The 22,933-nt window shown below is 39.1% G+C and overlaps 1 protein-coding gene across 2 annotated transcripts in view; it reads right to left on the reverse strand.

The window, feature by feature from the left end:
- ITGA9 (integrin subunit alpha 9) overlaps window positions 1-22,933 on the reverse strand; it is a 222,723-nt gene that overhangs the window by 27,581 nt on the left and 172,209 nt on the right. The window contains exons 24-26 of one of the 2 annotated variants that reach the window (XM_061996749.1): window positions 6,702-6,827; window positions 5,559-5,678; window positions 3,813-3,914 (exon numbers count right to left, since the gene is read on the reverse strand). In XM_061996749.1, the coding sequence (XP_061852733.1) occupies window positions 3,813-3,914; window positions 5,559-5,678; window positions 6,702-6,827 (348 nt within the window). Of the gene's footprint in view, window positions 1-3,808; window positions 3,915-5,558; window positions 5,679-6,701; window positions 6,828-22,933 lie in introns of both variants that reach the window. The other variant, XM_061996750.1, reaches the window with a different exon arrangement.

Here is a 22,933-nt window from a genome sequence, read left to right on the forward strand (position 1 = left end):
TGTTCTCACCTCTAATACAAGGTGGACAGAACAGGTGCCTTTAAATGCTAGGTGTTTCTAAAAGGCAAGAAGGGATGGTGGTGGGTTGCTCAGTGGAAGTGGAATGGAACGTGGAGTGGAATACCACTGGGTATTAAAAAAAGGCTGGGACATCATGAGCACTGTCCAGTATCACAGGCTGCTACTTCAAAGCTGACACAGAGAACAGGGCAGAATCAGGAGTCCTCTGCCCCACAGCCAGATGGCTAAAGCTGAGGTGAACATGCATTTAAATGCCTCTGCATGAAAACATGCATATAAAGACATTTCAAAACCACCTTGTAGGTCTTCACGTCCATTTTTTAAAGGTTTCCCCCAAAATATATTTATCATTGCAAACATAAATCCTGAGGGGGAAAAAAAATCCCACAATCCACAAACACATAGGACAACCACTACACTTTGTAAAAATAAACGTGGGGTGGCTGGGGTGAAAATGAGAGAACAGTGAATTCTACTCAGGAGAAGGGAAAGGTTCAAAGGCTTGATGAAGCATACCTGTGTTGAGCTGACAGCACCAGACAGCTACATGGTTGCCTTCAGCTTTAAAGAGCACTGTTGCAGGAGATGTGTGCATTTCCTCTAGAATAAAAGACTTACTTTCATTCTTTTCATCTATTCAGCTTTGTATTTCTTCACTTTCAAGACAGGGACACTGAAAGGCATTCAGCTAGTATTGACATAGGGACTCCAGCCTACTCTACCCTCCAAGCTGGTACTCACAGAGGGAAGTCCTTTTGCACCTTCAGAGTATTCCTTCACACAATCAAATGCAAATCCGTGGATCTAGCATTTGACCATTGTGGAGTTTATTGTTGGTTTTGCCTCACAAGCAGAGAAGAAGGCTGCCAAACCTTCATGGAAACTCATGTGTTTAGAAAAAGAAAGGATGCCTCCTGAAAACACCACACTGTCGGTTGCAGCCAATATATACTCATGTTAAGGCAACTGTTATCACAGAGCCAATACAAACTCTGTTCCCCTTCTTCATGTGATTTGTCCAATATAAGAGTTCAAACAGCCTACTTTAACTAGAGATAGAAAAGATATCATTCCAAATCACATAAAACCATGTCCAACACCAGAGAAATTATTTCTGAAAACTGCATAAATGCATCTTTCAAAAGAATGGGTTCATTTCAAAGGCAAGCTGCCACTCTACTTACAGATATTTATGTAAGCTTTTGCATCTTTCATACAAATCATCTACTAGAGTTTCTGATAAAGCTGATGTTTATATGAGCGGTCTTGCCACCACTAGTATTTCTTACACCAGCATCACAAATAGCAGTCTTTGTTTGATAGTTCCTGCACTCTGTTCCTGTACATTGTAAAGTGGGAAGTAAGGGTACCTGGTTCTAAAGAACCACTTAAATGTGCTAACAAGTCTACCTTTAGCTATAGAAAGCAAAAAAAAAAAAAGCCTCTGCAAATTTACCATGATAAAGTGTCTAAGGAAATGGTTTTCATTGCTAGGGAATATTTTTATAAACAGACTCAAGGGAAGCCCATGCATAACTGTTCCAGAGGTAGCTGTTATCCCAATGGATATGGTATAGCAGTCCATGGTCAATGAAAAAATATAGGATGAACTTTAAAAAGGAAGGGGGGGAAGTATGAACAGACATGCTATATCTCCTGTCTCGACTTCCAGCTGAAAAGTTGTGGCTTGCAACACGTACTATTCCCTCCTGCATTCCACAAGAAACAAGAAGGAGGAAAAATGAATACCTTGAGCCAAACCACATGTCTTACATTTTTTCCCTGAACATGACCCTATGTAAAACATACAGAAATGATGAAGCCAATAGACACATGAAAATAACATAAAGGAGAGAGCAAATGGCACTCCCATTTGAAGACCTGAAATTACAAATCGCTATTACATGGCTGCAACATGTCAAGCATGCTTCTCTACAGCTAAGGGCTTCCATGAACTAGGAGCAAGCTCTTGTTTGAAGATGGATATAGCTTCCCAGCCCACACAATGCACTTTATAATCATTGAAACTCGAGGCTTGATGAAAGACTTTCCGGGAACAGGAAAAGGACTATTTTTTTTTGTTGTTTTCTTTTTTTCCCCAAGCATTAGATAACGATGAAATAGAGCAGAGCTTGCATTCCTAGATAATAGCAATTCTAAATACTGAACATTAAATAACAATAATCCCACATGTTTTACATTGTGTCTATCATTCTGAGAGATTCTAAAACCCTTTCTAGATAAAAATATTTGGCACAGAGATCCTAGCTTCTTCCATTTCAGTTGGGGCATGGGTCTCACAGTCAGGTGTTTCTTCAGTCTTTAACAAAATGTTGCCATAAAATAGCAAGATTTTCTCTGTGCAAGCTGCCGAACTAAAGAGAGACCAAGCAATGTATTAACAATCAGGTCTGCAGGTCACTTAATAAGGCACATTCCCAGGGAAGGCTAGCTATGTTTTTCATTTCAGCTGCCAAGCCTATTTTTTAATGTTCTTTAAAATGGTCCAGAAACCTGACAAAGAAATTAAAACAGAATGTAAAAAATGAGGTCCTATCATATAGAAGAATTTCTTTTTCTGATAGGTCTAACAAAATACAAAGATAACTATATGGTTGCAGACATGATAATGGTCACTGAAGTGGTGTCTCTACTTTCAGACTGAGGATTAAAAGTGTGTGTAGGTTCAATCCTTCCTTTGCCTGTAGGGTTTTAAATCTATCTCTGAGACAAATGCTTTAATTCAGAACATCAGTGTCTTCCAAACATGTGTGTTGAACTTGTAATTCAGAACATCAGTGTCTTCCAAACATGTGTGTTGAACTTGATGCTCTCAGAGTCAAACCTCAAAAGACCTCACTGAAGTGAAGGCAATGAAAGAATGGTTGAATGGACTGGTGGTGATGACGATCACTGGGCATAAGGGAATAACCAGGAGATGGGATCTAGACCACGTTCCAAAAATACACAGCAGAAGAAACTGTAAGTAGTCCCCATTACCTCTAATTCTCATGAGAGAGAGAAATATGAAATGAAACTTTAAATTTCCACCAAAAATTTTAGAAAAGAAAGATTAATGTGGATGTGGACCCCATTTAATTTCCATGCCTAAGTATTAGGTGACTTTACTGTAGGAAACCAAAGCCATTACCACCTCCTTCTCCAGTAGACAGTAAACGTGGCCTTGTACAGTTTTACTTACAACTAAATCCATACAGCTAGTTCAACTTGAACTTTAATATTTCCCTTTCAATTTTCAAACCAGCCTCATGCAGATCAACACAAAACACAGTATCAGGTCATATATATATTTCACCAGCTCAGCATGATGGAAGAGTTAAATGAACCTTTGAAAGTTTAGATCTCCTTGCCCATTTTAACAGCTCCCAAAATATCATTAACACTTCTAAATATTTCATACTGGCACACCTGAAAAGACTTTGCTGGGGTTTCAAGGAAAATATGAATTAGATTAAAGCAGATGTTAACCCTTGAACAAACAGCTAAACCAAATTCTGGCACAAATACCTCAAAGGTATTACAGTTTTGGCTGGTACAACATATATTCTCCTGTTACATATAACATCATTCACACTGTGACGGTGTCATTATCACTGAGAGCCTAAGCACAGTTCACAGCTCTATTAGATTATCCAGAGTAAGTCTGGCACTCTCCTAGGCTAGCCCAGCCCAGCCCAAGCCTAGCCACAAATTCCGGTTTGTGGAGAGCTCTCAATGATCTCCAATCCACTTGGAGCAGCAAACCTTTCTCTTCAGGTTTATTTACTTACTGGTTTTTCTTCTGGGCTCCCATTAGGTACCTCTACAACTCTGAGGTCAGGGTCCACCTGCACCTTCGCCCTTGTGACAAACTGGATGACTGATGAACTATCCTGAGAAGCAACAAGAGTAAAAACAGAGATGTGTAATAAACACATCTAGACAATGCTTAGTGGAGGTTGGATACTATCCTGGTTAAAATTCTGCTTGGAAAAAAAAGATACCTTATGCTCACAATAGACAAAACTAGGCACATTATGTTGGATTCAAACAAAATTACATAATGTTGACCTTTAAATACATTGTATTTGGCCTGTTCACGTTTCCCACATCTACCACAGAAGTAAAAGACAGAACATTGCCAATCAACACAGACAGGCTCAATATTAACCGTCAAAGAAAAGTTCCTGTTTGTTAGGCAAGTGAACAGAAAAAAGATAAACAAAACCCGGGATAAGTCCAAGCATGACCCATAAACCCAAGGTGAAAAATTGTTAATTATTTGAATCTGTGCACTGAAAATATCTTAAATTTTCAATGTACAACTCCTCTCATGAATACATATTTCTTCTGTGTTTTACATGGTGCATTATTAACAAGGACATTCCAAAAAGCTGCCATTTCAACTCATACATTCATTATTTGTATGCTGACCACCTTGGGGAGGGCGGGGGCTAAGTAGCAAGTGGCATATATTGGTGATCCTGACCCAATGACATGCGTAAGCACCGCATGTCTCTTAAAGGAGTGTGGTCAATGGTCATCTTGGAAAGGACCCAGCAGACAGTATGAATCCTGGCTATTCCCAGGACTGAGTCTCCCAGAAGTACATTTTGTGTATTCAGTCACTTGCTTACATATCTCAGCATTTCTACAAGCATGTAACAAACACCTGAAACTTCTGGCCTTGCCTATATTTCCTGTTTTCAAATATGTACAAACAGCAGTACATGGGGTGCTTTCAGGCTGGAAAAGCTCAGGGCTATCAATTGCTTTAGGAACTGCTTTCCAATGAGGGCTCTCTTCAATGCTTTTAATCTACCAGCTAGCAAAGACAGCTTTATTGTGGTAGGCTCACATTATCAGCTTTCTCCTCTGATTATCTTCTACTCTCATAATCTTCCAGCATCTTGCCATAATTACACAGTCAGCATTTTTGTAACTGAAGGAGATCAGTAAATCACTAGAAATGTAAAAGATCTGCTGTCTCATTCAAGTGGCTTCAGAGAAGACATGATTTAACTTGCAGACATTTGTTTCCTGTCACAAATGTCAAGCTCAGCATTAATATGGGTCGTGCTGCATCTTCTTTGAATAATAATCATTTGAAGAGGAAAAAAAATGACAAAAAGCTGCCATATCTCTGTTTACGTGCAAGGAATGATAGATAGTTGGTCACAGTTTACATGCACTTCCTCTACTTTTCATTTTTCAGAATGAAAACTTTCAGAAATCACTTCAATTTTCAGGAGTCCCCAGCTTTAACACCATGCATACAATTAGGGGCCTCATTTGTTGCTTCTCAATGTATAAATTTCCAAAAATTTATTGCTGACTTAATGGGTGGTGGGTAAAAACTAGGGTTAACACCTCCATTCACGCTGTTGACAAATAGATCTGTTTTCTCTGACACCATGAGGGGTTTTTTTAATAGCAGACTGGTAAAGAGAGGAAGGAATGTACGTTTTGAGTTCATTGGCACACATAAGTGTAACTAAATTGGTACTTTTAAGGCAAACTACAAAGGACATACGCACCTTCTTCAGTATCTCAGTATTCAGCAGCGTGTAGATGCTTATGTCACAGGACTCTGCTTTGGCTAGTGAGCTTAAATTGCAGCGTATAATTAAGCAGGACCTGCCTGGTCTTTCACAGTCCTATAGGAAACATGAAAAAAGCTGTTAGGCAAAGGAGGAAAAAAATTCAGTGACAAATTGTGTTTCAGCAAACACACCAGCTAAGTTACATACTAAACTGCTAAAATACAGCACGCTTGCACTGAAATAGCAGTAAATTTCAAGACCAGAAGACAGCTAGGCAGAAAGACCTGCATAAAAACAAGCCAGGCAAAATTCAGTCCTCTACAGAACTGCTGAGCCAGGCAAGTGCCTGAGGTCTGGAGGAACTACAGAATCGCTTTGGTGGAAACGACCTTTAAGATCATCAAGTCCAACCACTAACCTCACACTGCCAAGCTCATCACTAATCCATGTCCTTCAGCACCTCATCTATGCATCTGTTAAATATCTCCAGAAATGGGGACTTCCTCACCTCCCTGGGCAGTATTTAGCAACTCCCTGAGCGAAAAAGTTCTTCCTAATATCCATTCTAAACCTTCACAGGCACAGCTTGAGGCCACTTCCTCTTGTCCCATCACCTGTTACTTGGGTGAAGAGACAGACCCCTACCTCACCACCACCAGTTGTAGAGAGTGATCATACCTGTCCTCAGCCCCCTCTTGTCTAGGCTAAACATGCCCAGCTCCCTCAGCCACTCCTCATCAGACTTGTGCTCCAGACCCTTCACCCGCTTTGTTGCCCATCTCTGGGCACACACATGGAGCGTGGCCATTGCACAGGCCAGGCTGTGAGCATGGTGCAGGGCCTCACAGCCCCATAGGCCTTTGAAAACAGACAGGAGCGAGGGCTCTGGCCAACGAGCGTGTGCTGCCATGTCAGGTAACTCCCTCCCCACCACATTTCCTGAAACTTCCTATTTCTGTTTAAATGTCAGATAACTAAAATCACTAAATATCCACACAGCAAAACAATGGTATTAGAATACATGTATCAAACAGTTGCTCCATAATGAACTCTCTGGCTGAGCTCCTCATGCTAAACCATGCAAAATCTTTTGTAAGAGTTACTACATTCAAGTTTGCCATAACAAGGCTGTCTTACCAATACTTTTCTGCCAGACTTTGTGAAAAAAGCAAATATTGTGTGGAAGATATTTTCATTCTCTTGAGGAACAACACATGGGCTGAGGTTTCTATGAAAAGAACAGCTTCCTTTGTCCTGACCAACCTGCAAGCAAAGTTATAAATCACAGTTATTATTCTAAGTTAGACAAAATGACACAAGAAGGTGGGAATAGTCTGTCCATAAAAACACAACAACTAGATTTGAGCTGAATGTCTGGACCCTCATTAATAAGAAAATAAGAGAAATAAGAACTTTGGGAGTCAAAAAACCCTAAAGAAACTACCTAAAGTAAGCCGGATGAACAATGCCCTGGAAATGTTTGTCTCTCTTGACTGGATAGAATACACATGTATCTAAACCAGCTCACGTAAATGTGTCTGTGTTCTATATGTCTGGAGACAGAGGCAAAGAAAAATCTCAGCAAAAGATATAAAGCATCATATAGCATTTTAAGACAAAGGTGTTACCATGTTTCTCGCCTTTTTGTGTAACTGTATTATTCAATACTTTGGCCAGCTTGGCTGGTTTACAGTTTATATCAAAGCTAATGAGATAAATCAAATCTTTGTGTAAATGCACAAGTCTGGACACAATCTGTTCTTTATCTTCAGCATAAACAGTACAAAAAATAAACCTTTATTATCATTAGCTTATTCACTTGTCCAGAAAGCAGATGTTTAAAGCCAGTGAAACGTACCCAGCTTTGATAAAATGATTTTCAGTCAAGATAACCTCACTAGAAAATCCTTCTCATTTTTTGCAGCTTATGAATATTCACTTAAGAAAATCTATTGCAATTTAATACAAACTATGAAAACAAAGTATCCGTCAATTCGTCCTGCCACCATCCCTAAAGCCTATAAGAGAATGAGAAGATCTTCCCACAAACCACCAAGCAACATTCTTACACATCCTTCTGTTGACCTCCCTTATGTCCTTCACTCTGAGAGGATAAAAACCTGTACCTTAATCAAATCAAATTCTTGAAAGAGGAAGAAAAAAGTTGTTATAGGTATGAAGTAACATGCTCTGAATCTGATTACACATTAAACAATTTATAGCTGAGTTAGCCAAAGTACTGCCAAAAAAGAAACAAAACCCAAAGGTCTAGACAGATCTTAAACGGTATTTTCCAGACAAGTGATGTCTGCCTCTTGGTGATACACCTTTTCTGCTTCACTGGTCCACAAGCTCTTCATAATCTGCTCTCTGGAGGATCTATTCATAACCCATCTTTACATAATCTGCCCTTAACACTCCCAACAGATAAAAGCACAGGTAGCTATCTGTAATTTAGAGTTTCCTTGGGATCAACTGAAAAGGAAGACTATGATGCTCTCCATTTGTCCGGATCAGCTGGAATGAGTTTTCATTATTTATTGTAGGTAAGAGATTCACAAAATCCACTGACATTTTTTTCGAATTTTTATGTGGAAATTATATCAACCAGAAGGTTTCTGTTAAATCAAGACTGCAGAGTCAAAATCTATTGAGTATTTACTCTTTCTTCCTCAAAGTCTGAATTACCAGACAATTGGACAGATATCATTAGATTCATGCAAGAGATACCGAAAGGACTGTATGAGCTTCTGCACGGCCCCAGCATTTGGTGTACTCTCCAAGAAGTCCTGCTTTACATCCTGAACAAATACAATGTAAGAATAAGCCCAAGCAGAAAAAGAATTCACAAAAGGCGTTGTCTGGCATGAAGCAGCATCAATCTAATCCTTTCTTCCCTTACTGATTATCTTTTCCAAAACTGGCATTTGGCTACATCTTGTCCTTTCTGAAACATTTCAGCTAAAACAGAGAAAGGCATTTCCAGAGAACTAAGTCTGAACTTGGAAATATCCTTTCCTCTCTGCCAACCATGTAGCAATCCTACATGAGGCAGCTACTAAATTCAGAGTCTCAGCTCATGTTAGGAGGGATATGTGCAAGGACTGAGCTCCTCCTGTCACTACACTGCTCTGGAACTGAGCAGCAAGTCACCTACAGCATGTTTCAGTAGCCAGAGGCAGATGCCACTTACTAGAAAAAGGCAGACAACACTACTTGGCTTGCAGAATTTGAGGCAATGCAATCAAGCAGAAATTACAATGTCCTTGTCTGTGTATTTGTAATCAATTGGTGTATGCTGACAGCCCGTAGGCAGGAAAGAAGACAAAGCAGAGGAGAAGCACTCTGCTTCTTTTGGCACTCTTAGAAACAGAACAAAGAAAAAATAAGAAGAAACTTTGAAATGCCTGCATCATGCTGAGACAGAAGGAAATCCAGCCTTTCCAAGGGACTCTCCACAGTTGGTTTTTTTTATTTGTTTGATGGTTTTGTTGTTGTTGGTTTGGTTCTTTTTTATTCTTTGTTTTGTTCAGGTGACTGTCAGATATTCATGTTACAAGACATCTTTTCCTGAACTTTTACATGAACAAAGGGAAGGTTCAGTCAACCAGTCAGACAAAGCTATGGTAATTTTTCATTAAACTTCATTTTCAATGAAAAATTCAACTCTAGGAAACCAACTTGCTACACAAAATCTTAGTACAAAGCTCCTGCCTGCATTATGCTGAGACCAAATTGTATCTCTGAAATATAAATCAGGATTGGGCCTCGTGTGAGAGCACTTCCTTGTTCAAACATGGTACTACCAGTCACTTGTTTTTCTCCTGGTGACCAACCTCATAATCTGATACACAGAGAAGAAAATTCCTGGCAAAGTTTAAGAGTTTTGCATGAACAAATGCTTATGATTTACAGATGAAAGAATTGTGCAAGTCTTAGAAATGGAGTAGGTAGCCAAGCTCTTCGTCAAATTGTTGGAGTTTCATGTACATCACACATTAGAGTTTTTCAAACATTTACACATTGTCTCAGCAAGCTATAAACAGAAAAATATCAGCTCCAGAGTGATCTTCCCAAGACCTGCAATTTAACATTTCAAAGAAATAGCAGAAAAAAGGGCTTTGCAGTAGTGCAGTGGATGTGGAAAGAGATGTGCCTTACCTTTGTACTCTGTACAAGGACTATACAGAAACAACAGAGGAAAAATAACATCCAGTTCCTAACACAAACAACAAAACTGGGGCAGGGGGAACAGGGACAGATGGGAACTCCTACTGCAGCTTGGGAAATAAGAATCTATCCTGAGTTACCAAGCAGCAGCAGCCTTGCAGTCCCCCAAGGAGGGACTTCCAAAGAGCTATGTCTGACCTGTCTCTGCAGAAGGTTATTTTCCAGCAGGTAAGGGACCTGTTAAGTCCTGCATAAGATCATATGCAGTGTGGTGCACTGGCAAGACAGTTATATCTCTTGTACTGGAAATGTTGCCAGACAGCTACAGACAAAGTCTACATTATCATATAAAGCAGGCCAAACATAAAGAGGAACCAGACTAACTGCATGGCATCCTCAGCACCCCATGTCCATATACCATAATTTTCTAACTTGCTCTGAGTCTGGTCCTGCAGCCTGAATGTGCTGCAGCCTCCACAAGTATTATGAGCACTCTTCAAGTGCTCCTTTATGTTTCTTTTGCCCCAAAACTAATCCAATATGTGGGCTCTCTGATATGAACCACAGCTCCCTGCACAGAGAAGTCTGGGGATTTTGCTTTAAAAGCTGACATCTGGACTGAACTAAGATGCTAGTAAAGAATCTACAACACACTTTGGTCTTCAGCCCAGATTAGCTTCTGCAAAGGGTGATGACTCCAAAGGTGACCAAAATACACATTATGTGTGCTTGCTAAGAACAAGTTACCAATTTTTTTCACCCATGAGTGTGCATATTACATTAACTCCTGTAAGTGGGACTCCTGGAATTCATATTGTTTCTTATGTTTCTTATGTACTAGAATAGTTACATTAGCAAATCCCTTTTTGAACAAAAAAAGCTATAATGATTCTTGACCATACAAGATTTCTCCACAACTAGGAGATACATGTATATTTAATCTGACCTTGAAGGTTTCTGCATTACATTGCAGAAAAAGGAGCATATAAATAATTTCAAAGGTCTTAAATTATTTTCTCCTTTTTTTTCATATACAGTAGTTTATGCTCTCACATATAGTCTAGACTACCACATATATAATGTGCTTTTTCAAGGTAACAGCATAAAATGTTTGTAACACGGAACTGAATATTGTCACCTGCTGACCCCTGGTCTTCAACTGCTGGAAAACCTTTCCAATTAAAAAAAAATAACCTTTTTTTTTTGCAAAGAAATTCCATTTTAAATTCTAAACTGAAAACTTCTTAAGGGAGTGATTATGTGATGGAAACTCAAACATTTCTGAAAAACTTTTCCATGAAAAAAATCATACCTTGATATATTTCTTATGACATCATTGTTCCAATTAGAATGAAGCCTACTTTGACCATCTTAAATACTGTCTTTAACTTTCATCTAAGGTAAATCAACATGAAAAACAAAAGTAAACTTTTCCACACACGTTTTTACTAACAAGGGTTTCCTTTTCCAAGTTTTCCATGTATTTCCATTCTCTAGGAACATTTTGTAATAGACTGCAAACCACCTCACTGTTTTTTCCTAGTTTTTACTCAAGTTCAAAAGTACTTTTGCCCAACTGCTCAGCTTCAAGGTAAAGAAAGATTAAAATAATAAATCCCTCTGATACTCCCACTGTGGGATATCAGTGATTAAAGCTAGCACAGCCTGCATTCAGATCTCAGTTGCATACTTGAACATTGCTGTATGCCAGGATAGCCATCTACCATTTTCAGAAGTGAGACATTACTGCTGGGTGCCTCCCTTAGACACCTAACAGGCCTGCTTCCAGAAGGTGGACATGTGACACTTAAAAACACCATCTTTTACAGTTTTAGCTAGACACCTAAAATCTCAGAGACTGAAAAATCACTACTCATCAACATACATATCTGCATTCTCCTCTTGTGCTTAACATGTGTGCATGGACATGCAATGTGTATAAACACAAAGAGATACAAGCCAGAACATTTGTACCACACAGATTGTAAATGGCACCTTGCATGACAGGCCACTGAAGGTCACCATACCATCCTATTACTCATCTATCATCACAGAGAAAAGCAGAATATCCCATATGCTGCCTGCTCTACCCATAAATGGCCACACATTCAGAGATAAGTTGGTCTCTAGCATTTTTAATTTACTGGAAGCTGTTGTCCCCTTAAAGAGCCCATAAACATACTTGAGAGAATGTTTAAATAAGACAGCCTATACAATGGGTTACTCTGCTGACTTTCTGTCGTCAGCACAAACCACTAAGCTTCTCAGAGACAAGACGTAACCACTGGAGAAAGCATGTGCATTACTTCATGCTTTAAAAATGCTGTATCTGCAACAAGGAAGAAATTCCCACAGGATGACTTTAGTGGACTCTGAATATTTGAGAAGTCTTACAGAGCAGGGACAAAACATAAAGTAGCAATGATTTTATATTATATCAGATTACACCACCCTCAAGAGGACATTTCAGGGGGAAATAGTTGTGAGTAAAACATATCATGTATGTTCCACACATCACATCCTAAAAAACTGCAAGATATTTAATAGGACCGTATGTGAATAGCATGCTAGATTTATTTGGCCCACAGGGATCACCTTTTCTGACTTTCCCTGCATGTGTAGGGATTTAGGAGAATACTTGGAGTGGTATTCCAGTGAGCAATCACCATGTGTTCCCTGGGTAACACAGATGATAATCCAGGGCTGCCAATGAAACACTTCTCACATTTCTAATCCAGGTCAGTTGTGAGTAGGGGGTGGGGAGTGGAGGTCATCTAGGAGAAATAATGCACCTGCTGGCCCAGCACACCCTCCTTCTACTATCAGCCCTGACCTCACCTTCAGAGTACTCCTAACATCATTTCTGCTCCTCTGTAGCTACTTACAGAACACAGCAAGTCAGCCTTTGAGGTCTTTAAGAAATGGTGGGGTTTGTTAGCAAACATTTTAGGGTTCTGGCCATATTGCCTGTACCAAACTTCACAGGTGGGCTGAAAGCCAGTGGTCCCTTTTAGACTTAATCTCATACCATTTAACATTCAAAGGACTCATTTTTTTCCTGTGCCACGTATCCTGCACAAGCCCTGAGAGAGGGCTCACAGGGCTGAGAAGGTCTGCTGAGGACCAAGCACAGGGAAGCAGAAATTAGCAGTTGGCATGAGGTTAAGCATGTGCATGTGATAGGAGTTTCTTGGAAGAACGAGACTGAAAACCAAGAGTAAATTAGCCATTGCTTCCAAAGTATTAAGTACAATCTCTCTGCTGCATTCCTGCATATAAGAAGCTCAGGGTTAATCCCTTGTTTAATGATCTACATTTTACAAGATAAACAGGTGAGCAAATGTGTATCTTCAGCTCATTCCTCATAGACAACACTAAAATCCCACTGATGCAAAAGAATTTGTTGTGCTATTATAAAGTTTCCAGTCACTTCCAGTAAGCCAGATTCCCCTCTTGAACTAAATCATCACCAGTTATTGGTGAGAGCCTGGAAGCCAGCAGAAATAAGCTGACACAAAGCAAGCACAAAGGTGGAAGCCAGCTGTGAGTCTGTGTGATGGGACCACTGTCTGAGCCCGGAAATGCACGGGGGTAAGCTCAGGGAAAATGTCATGAGACACGAGGTATTTGGAACAGCCATTTTAGCTGCAGGAAACATGTTTAAGGTCTCAACTCAGGTCAGACATTTCACAAAATTGTTAACATTGTTCAACTCCAAAATGGATGCCTTTTTCATCAGCCCTGGGGTATTCTGGCTCCAAAGGACAGCTTGGCCAAAGTCTTCTTGAAACTGCTGCCAGATAGCTTTTATATATTCCTCCTTTCTTACTAGGGTTTTTTTTTTTTACTGTTTTATTTATGGATGCATACCTAATCAGTGTTTCAAGTTTGCAAACTGGATAATAAGTAACAGATCCATTTTTGTTTCTATTTGTTGATAACCATAGCTCCTCCATCCTAATACTAGGGACAAAATGTTTCACAAAATGTGTGTCCTGATTCAAAGATCTTGATTCACCCTTTAGTAGGTGAACAGAGATGAATTGATAGGCATGGTTAATCTAACATGTCACGCTAAGAAAAAAAGGGTACTGACAAGAAATTCCAGACAAGGTCAGACTTTCAACAGTAGACAAATAAGTTATGTAAATATGCTATCTGAGTACTTGCTCCATATGCCAAAAATGTTTAATATTCACAGATAATGACACATGTTTGAATCAGAGCAGTTTTGTTGATTCTGGCAATAAATTTAAGAGCCACTGAAACAACAGAAAGGAATTTTTTACATTAACCCATTTTGCACAACCCTTGAAGGATTTTTACTAAAGTTAGCAATGCTAATAAGGAAAAAACAGTACTCCACAGGTCCAATAGGTAAACTTACATGGCCGTGAGGAGAAGCAAGTTGTAAATAGCAGAGTGGAGATGCTAAAGCATTAAATCAGTGAAGAGTATTCCACCGTAGCTACGGCTTATGCTTCTCCAACAGAAAGGAGAACTCTAGATGCATGTTTAGCATAGATTTGTGCTAACCCTGCTACAGTGCCTGCAGATGTTTTTCTGATGCACTTAACCCTGTAGTTTAATTAAATAACCTGTTGACCAGGTTTGATCAGCACAACTCTGCAACATTTGCCTGGTCTTGGCCCTGCAACCACTTTGCACATACTTCGCAGCAATTGCCCTGAAGTCTTACTCTCAAGAACTAGTGCTGCCTACCCAGTTTAGTAAGAAAAGCAAGTCTTCTGATTTAAAGTTCCTGACTTACAACACAGTGTTTTCTTTCCTAGACAGAGTCACTGCAATATGTGCACAGTTTGAAGGCAAACTGACTACTCACATGATTCAACTATGGGATCCGTAGAAGGTTCAGTCCTAAGAATGAATGAGTAGCACCTTACAAGGAAACCTGTTTACCTCTCACATGCATGTGCTCCTTATACAGCAGCCTCTAACAGTGGAAATCCAAGAGAGTCACTGACAGGTACATGTCCTCTCCCTAACTGAAGTGTTTAATCAAAATTTGAGGTAGCAGATAGATCTCAAGGATCATCTCTACTTAACAATCCCCTAAGACCATTTGGACTTCAGTGCTTCTTCACCTAGGCATTACTTGTCTCCAGCACAGCCCCTTCTACACTCTTTCTTATGGTGCATAAACCACAAATAATCCCATAGTTATTTATCTAATTGTTGGACTTTCCTCGTGAGTTGTGTTGATGTTAGGATGAAAAGTTCTGGAGGCTGTGTAAATACATTCCCTTTAGGGCTCAAACAGCTCGGGTGGGATGTTTCAGTAGAGCAGATATTTGAATGTATCGGATGTATAAGATGAGCTGTAAATTATCTTTGGAGGCGGTGAAGGCAGGATCTCCAAGAGGATGATTTTGCTGATCTATTGTAGATATTTGAAGATTAAATAAGTCATCCTCATTAATAAAACCTTCCTGAGTGGTGCAGTGGCCATGGTGGTGTATTTTAAGTTAGGCAGATGATATCCTTTGTTTCCAGGATATCCTCAGAGTTCTCATCTCCCAAGGGATGGTTTATTAATCCTTTTGATACTATCCAGTACCTTGCACAAGACTGGAATGATGTACTTTCAAAATCAGGAGGAAAATCCAATATAAGACACTTATTTCCCCTCTGATTCATGATGAGGGGAGGGGTGAACCCTTCCTCTGTTGAACAGGAGACAAAGTTTATACACACAGATACCACTGTTTTTAACACTTTCTTTCTTGGCTTCCAAATTTACATTTAAGCCACAAATCTTGTAAGTTACTTACAGAAGAAAAAGGCTAGTTTATGATTCAGAATTAAAAGAGGTGTGTATGTTCAAGGAATCATTACCTTTACTGTTTTTAGGCAGAAACAGCTTCATGAATGGGAAAATGGTGAAAGGATGAAATGCTTATAGTCCTTCACAAAGAACTAAAATATAAAACATCTTAAAACCTAATTTGTAGATTTCCTTCTTTTCTCATTCAGTAGTTCCTTCAGTAGTAGGAGCTTCATTCCCTGGCTGGGAAGCTTACAAAAAGTCTACCATATATTTTTTTCCAACCTCAGTGAATTCTTGACTACTGTGGAATTTATCAAGCCTCCTGCTTCCTTCATGAATTTGATAAGAACTAATGTATATACTCTAGTAACTTCACGAGACTTCTTTCTTTACCTGAAATCCACTGATATAAAAAGGCAAATAATCTATCTTTTTCAAAATTGGAATTTCACATATTCAACCAAGAAAACAGGAACCATGGGCAGTTCACAAAGTAGCAACACTTTCATTTGACCTGAAATATGAATCAGACTAGCCACATCATATTGACTGGTAATGAGTTTCTAGGGGAGAGAATGTTGGAAAATTTCAATAACAAAATACTTTGAGAAAATTAATTGTGATCAAGCCACGTGTCACCACATCAAGTGTTGCTATGGTCTGATTCAATATATAGATCACAATGCATTTTTTACATATTTAGATCATCTTGATTTTTATAGTACTAGTCTTTCCTGAAAGAGAAAATTATTTTCCTACAATCAAAATATCTTTTCCACTAACATTCTCTTCAGAATTTTATAAAAAAGTCATTTCTTCTGCAACTACTAGAACACTCTCATTGACAGAAGATATAACCAAAGCAAATATAAGTAGTCAAAAAGTTTGTTCAAATCTGGTTTCACCTAAAAATTCCAAACTAGGAAGTCCCAGAAAGCTTTCTGCCATGTTGAGAAGCTTTGCTGTATTCTCAAGGCAATATCCTTGAGAAGATTATCCTCAAGGCAATATGCACAAAAGATGATATTGAAGCACTGTAAATGCAGTGAACTCTAACCAAGGCAGAGCTTTTGTATAGTGACACAGGTGGTTCCTGTAAAGCAAAAATGTCATTAATTTTTTTTTAACTCTTATTTTAAGGTCTCAAGAAAGAACTTAATTTTATGACCAGACATCCTTTCCTGTATAACAACAAAAACTTAAATGAGAGCTACATTCCTCTTCACTAAAAGGGTTTCGCTTTATCATGCTGACATTAGGAATATGTTTATGACAGCTCATTCTAAGCTGCTTTAGGGTCCTGCTTCACATGTCTAGAGGCAACTGTGCCATGCTAGACCACAGTGTATGCTCCTGCCTCCCCTTATGGCCATCCAGGGCTCGACAGATGCACCGGTTTCTCGTGCAAGTGACAGGGCTCCCAGGCAAAGCCAGATTCAGTTGCCATCACAGAGATGCTCTAGATGAGGAGTTGGGGGTTCACCTTCAACTACCTAATAAAAACGTTTTGGAACAGTCATTGAAAGAAGCAATTAAAGTGAAACAGGTAGGAAGGTCAGCAGGTTTCTGTGCAATACACTTCCTGGAATGACTAATTTATTCCAACAATCTAGCTATGCCTTTAAATCTCATGCCAAAACATGTGTGTGACGCTGTGTGTGTAAACATCATTGAAACAAAGAGACTACAGGGGGTGTGTATAAAACAAAGGGCTAAAATAAACCTTGTTTTAAGTCCAAAAGATACCTATAGTATCCTTGTATAAATGGTGGCAATCAGCTGCATAAATTGCTGCTGAGAAAAAAAATAAACTATTTTTTACTCTAAGTACTATCAGCAAATATTTACATCTTCACTTGCAGGGACTGTGTATATATGTTTTCAGAGCCAAGACCTGAAACTTCAAGAGACAGAAACTAAACAATTTTAAACTGGCTGACAAGAAACAAGAGGTTTTCTACATAATAATAACATACAGGTTTGCCCCTACACATGGTGAGTGCAACAGCGAGCCTGACAATCTCAACATATGCATCACGGAGCCCTCATGCACCACCAGCACTTTAGAGGGCTTTGACAGTCCTCCTTTGCTTATGGTTTTAAACATAAGCAGTGCAGTGGCCAGTCTATCTTTTTGTTATTCTGGAAGCTAACAATCTACAAATAACATGAAGAAATTACATTTAAGTTTTTTTTTTTAATTGCAAAGATTTCTTCTTCATTATCCAAGTGAAGAAAAACCTTAAGCAGCCTGAGACCTTTCATATAATCAGACAGCAAACTAACTCTTCTCCTGAATGTCTTCCTGCTCCTTACAGGAATTACAGGAAGAAAAATAATGACTGCTACCCAAAACTGGCCTTAAAAATGTAACCTGTCATCAGCCAGGAAAGACTTGTGGCTCTGGGACTGATTCCATTTTGCTTTTTCTGTTTCAGCGTCCACAGAAAGAGAATAATGTTTATTTGAACAGTTTCCCTATTGAACATGACAAGCTTGCCTGTAGTCCTGTGCTCAGGCAGCCAGTAACTCAAAAGGCAACCTGGAAAAGGGATTCTCTTCACCTCCTCCATACTGTTAATTCACTTCCAATGCAACTTTATTTTTTAAATCTTACTGATACCCAGCTTCCATAAAGGCATCATCCAGCCCCCACCTCCCCAGACAGAAGAAAGAAATGTGAAATGAATATGTCAAGCATAATAGGACAACTGGAGGACTCCTATTTGTCTTTCAAACAGAAGAGCGTCTTATTTTGCTCTCTAACCAAGCAGTGGTGGGAACACTGGACCAGGAACTAGGGGCTTGAACCATTTTTCACTCTCTGAAGATAATTCTTAAAGTCTAAGCTTACAGATCCAAGGAAACTAGATGGCTTTTGTATTGTCAGTGGAGACCAGCAAGTGCTTCTCCAAAGTTGTTTCCATATGCCTTTCTCTCTCCATCAATTACTACATTAAGAGAACATAGCAATTTAAAAATACTGTATTTCTAGCAATTATTAAAACAGTCATTCCTGTGCTTAGTTATCAAACTTACTTGCAGAGAAGGAGTTTCTCATCAGAAAACTGAGGACAGTATTTCTTTCCTTCTCTCTCCTTCCTCTGAATTTTCTTTTATTTCATTGTCTAGACTGCAAACTCTTTGAAGAGACTGTCTTGCCACACGTGCTTCTCGCCTTCCAGCGAGATTCTTATCTCAGTAATAACAACACATTTCTTTATATCCTTAGTATTGATCCATCTAAATAGGCTCTTTAAAAAAAAAAATCAGTGGTTGCTGGCTAGCATGTATTACATGCATGCAATAGAAGCAGCAATAGCTCCCATCTAAAACCCACAAGCACACATGGTACTTGCTCTAGGTTAATATTGCACATCTTTGTGGTGACAACTGCTCAACTGGAGTCTCAAAAACTTGGCAGCCCTGTAGATATTGGTCCCTCCAGAGGAGGGATGAGGATCATCTGCTTGCACTGCAGTTGGCTTCCAGTTCAAACAGACAAACTCAGTTTCCAACTGTTAGTCCCTCGTTCCTCATAATTCTGTTTACCTTCGCTGGAAATAAAACAAATAGGAAGGCAACAATCCGATCCAGTTCCATAAAGCCAGCATCAGAGTAATCCCGGACACATTGCTAATTTATCAACAGCTTCAGGAAATACCCTGGTTAATTTGGTAGGAACTCCCATTGTGAAAATCTTTTCAGATGCCCTGGAAAGAAGCTCCTTGGCTGGCAAGTCAAGTAGCGCTTCCTCTGCCCTCCAAATTAGCTGGATACCCAAAGGAAATTACTAATCTTTCAGTTCAAAACCAAAAACACACACAAGTATAATGAGTATTGTTCTCCTTTGTGTAAGAATTCATAATCAATTGCTTGAAGAGTCAAGAATATACATTCCTGTTAACACTAACTTTACCGTACTGAGTGAACCCTCTTTTCTGTTTTCACCTATTACTATTCCTATCACTACACTTTTACCAACAAGCTGAGGTATTTCATTCAGTATGTTTTTTAATCCATCTTGAAATATCTGCAAGAAAACATATACAAAACTACATAGGAGTAAACAAGTACTAATTTGTTTTATCTGCTTCCAAAATACCACCTTACTGTTGCAGAATCTACTACGTAAAATTAGTCTCCATGGTGAAGTTCCCTAGGTAAAATGACTTGTAACATTTCTAGCATTTCCTTTTAGTTTAAAATTACTGATAGGGAGGAAGTTCACTTGGGTTTTTCCAGTCATCCACTTTTACTTCTGGCTATTGACTTGTTTCCTTATTAGGTGTTTTGTTGGGGAAAGTGTAGCAGTAACTCCCAAGACCCCTTGAAGAGTGACTGAACGTCTTGAAGGCAGAACTCTAAATGTCAAAACATCTTCGTGACCTGAATTTCTCTGGAAGAAAATATTACAGTAGTTTCTACAATAAAGCCAAAAGCTTAGAGCAAGAGGAACAGAGGAAGCATGAGGGCTGTCATTTCCTCTAAGAGCAGCAAGATAATAATTCCTATTAACACCTCCCAGAGATACAGACTGTTCCAGTCAGCCATATGTGACTCCCTTCTATTATTCTTTTGTACTTGAAAGACTAGTTCAGTCGACACAATATGAGGCAATTAGCTCCTGGAACTATCTTGTGTGATATATGTGTAATCGAGAGACAAATTCCAGTGCATTTACTATGCATTTTCACCCATAAATTTCACTGTTGTACTGTATATCAGAGAAGTGGCTTTTAAAAAACAAAACCATGATGTAATCCAACCCCAAATGCTCTATCAACAGTTCCAGTTACAGATAAATGACAATTCCTACTGCTTTGTGTTACTGACAGCTGTTCTGAAAGGTCCTGCAGTACTGCCACCTAGAATGGCTGAATTACAGGTATAAATAGGCTTAACAACAGAAATACTTGCACTATCTGAAAGGATACTATCACCTTTACTGCAGTCTAGATTCTGGGAAGTTCAAAATAAGAAAAAGCTTGAAATATTTCGTGACTAGGCTTACAAAAATTGCTCTTGAAAAACAGCTGTTCAAACTAATTTTCCAAAGTTTGTTCCAATCTGATGCTTTTAGAGGTTTTTTGTTTAAGTATATTTGGTCTGAGAAAAAATAATAGAATCATAGAATCATTTTGGCTGGAAGAGACCTTTAAGATCATCGAGTCCAGCCTTTGTCCCATCCCTATCAACCACTAGACCGTTTCCCTAAGTGCAACATCTACTCGTCTCTTAAACTCCTCCAGGGACAGTGACTCCAGCACCTCCCTGGGCAGCTGTTCCAATGCCTGACAACCCTTTCAGGAAAGAAATTCCTCCTCATATCCAGCCTGAACCTTCAAAAATGAAGAGTTCCGTGGCTTTAGTTCCTTTTCAGTCAATAAAAACTCAGTGGGAGAGAGGCAGGAGGAAACAGGATGCTTTTCTTGTTATCATAGTAAGACTTGGGAGACATGGGTTCAGTGCCTGGCTCTGACAAATTTCCTGTGTGACCTCAGGCAAATCATTTGGTGTTTCAATTATTTATCTGTAAAGCAGGGTTAACCACTAGCCCAGACAGGATTTGCTTGGATAACATTTATTAACATGTCAGAGGTGCTCAAAAAGTCATGTATTAAACTCCTATCAAACATATACCCCAAAGTGGTGGTTGAAATGACTCGGGGTGTGACAGTGCAGACATCTCTCAAAAAACCATACTTGCCTTCTACCACTCTTCCACCTGAAATACAAACAGGTCTCACAGCAGTAGTTTGATATTTCTACCCAGACAAACTGCAAAGTAGAAGACAGATGTCAAATAATGTGGGGGGACACCTAAGCTAGTGTTAGAGGAAAGGGATACAACCCTGCCAGTATTTACTAGCACAGTGCCCAGGACTACACCACTGAGCTAGGCCTCATTTAAGTAGGCCATCAGAGGTACAACAGAGGAAAACCAAGTAAAGTGCAAGACTTCAGGTTTTTGCCCTTTTTTTCTAATAGCTATTGAAAACCATATAGTCCATCTTATCCCTGCCAGTGTAATGGGGTCCTGTGTAGAAATGCTGACAAACATATGTCTGGAAATTAACCCTTGTCCACTTGGTGGACAGTGTACACCTCAGCTAATTCAAGTGTGAAAGAGAGGTTGTCCTGTCTACGAATTTGCACAGATTTCTGGAACAATCAACACAGAAAAACAAGCAATGCTTAGAAGGAATTGATCAGTCAGAGGAGCTGTATTTTCTATTCCACTCTCATCTATATAGAAATATAGAGGATGACTGTTTATAGAAGAGACACCAGCATTTTGGGCAGACAAACTCTGTTAGGGAGACACCACCTCTTTGCTGTGAACAGACACACCCCCTCTCACACAGCACACAAAGAGCAAGGGAGGAACAAGGAAATAGATCACAATCCCTCAACAGGCAATGTAAGTCTGCATGTAAGACTGGACTAAACAAAACATTAAAATGCACTCCCATGGAAAATAAGACTTAGGCTGGACAACCAATCACAGAATGTTAAGGGCTGGAAGGGACCTTGAAAGATCACAAAGTCCAACTCTCTGCTAGAGCAGGACCACCCAGGAGTAGGTCACATAGGAACTCATCCAAGTGGGTTCTGAATACAGTCTAGTTGGGGAACACTCAGTCTGTACAATACTGGTGCCTCATATAATACCAGAAATCCATTTCTCAGTGATTCTGTCTTTAGTGTTCACCTGTAAGCCATATATATCTATCTCTTTATATATATTTATACCTTCCAACAGCACAAATCTTGGAAATCTGCTTAAACGGGTCTTATTGGATCTATATTTACACAGATTCAGTTATACAGTTACCTGCACAGAAAAGATGGTATTACTTTTCAACCGAAAGGCTAGAAAAGCTGCTAACAACAAAGAAAATATAAAACTTCTTTTCAAGTAATCCAAAGAGCCAGTTCCATCTCCCAGGTTACCCTGCATTTCAGCAAAAAAAATTACCTCAGTAGTGAGGTTTCCCTCTCTTGGCCCCCACAGTATAAATGAAGGTATTTTAGTGGTTTAACAAAAGCTTTGAAAGGAATAAAGAAGTATTAGAAATAAAAACTAAGAATGTTTCTCCTTTACCACAACTTATTTTTATTTTCTTTGTAGTTGACACAAGATCATGTTTTGAAAGACATTTTGTGAAAGAATAAACGTCTTTTATATTGTATATTAATAAATGCTGACATTTCTTAAAAGAACACTCAAAATGAGCAAATTATAACATGGACTATAGAAAAACAGACACTGAGGATGTATTGAGATTTAGCTAGTGTGTCTGCAGATAGCTACAGAACAAAACCATGGAACATGAGTCAGCTTGGTAACACATCCTGAGATACTACATACACCATTTAATCAGGGACCACTGATTAAGACTCAATC

The sequence above is a fragment of the Colius striatus genome, chromosome 5, assembly GCF_028858725.1.
Source record: "Colius striatus isolate bColStr4 chromosome 5, bColStr4.1.hap1, whole genome shotgun sequence".
Taxonomy (NCBI): domain Eukaryota; kingdom Metazoa; phylum Chordata; class Aves; order Coliiformes; family Coliidae; genus Colius; species Colius striatus.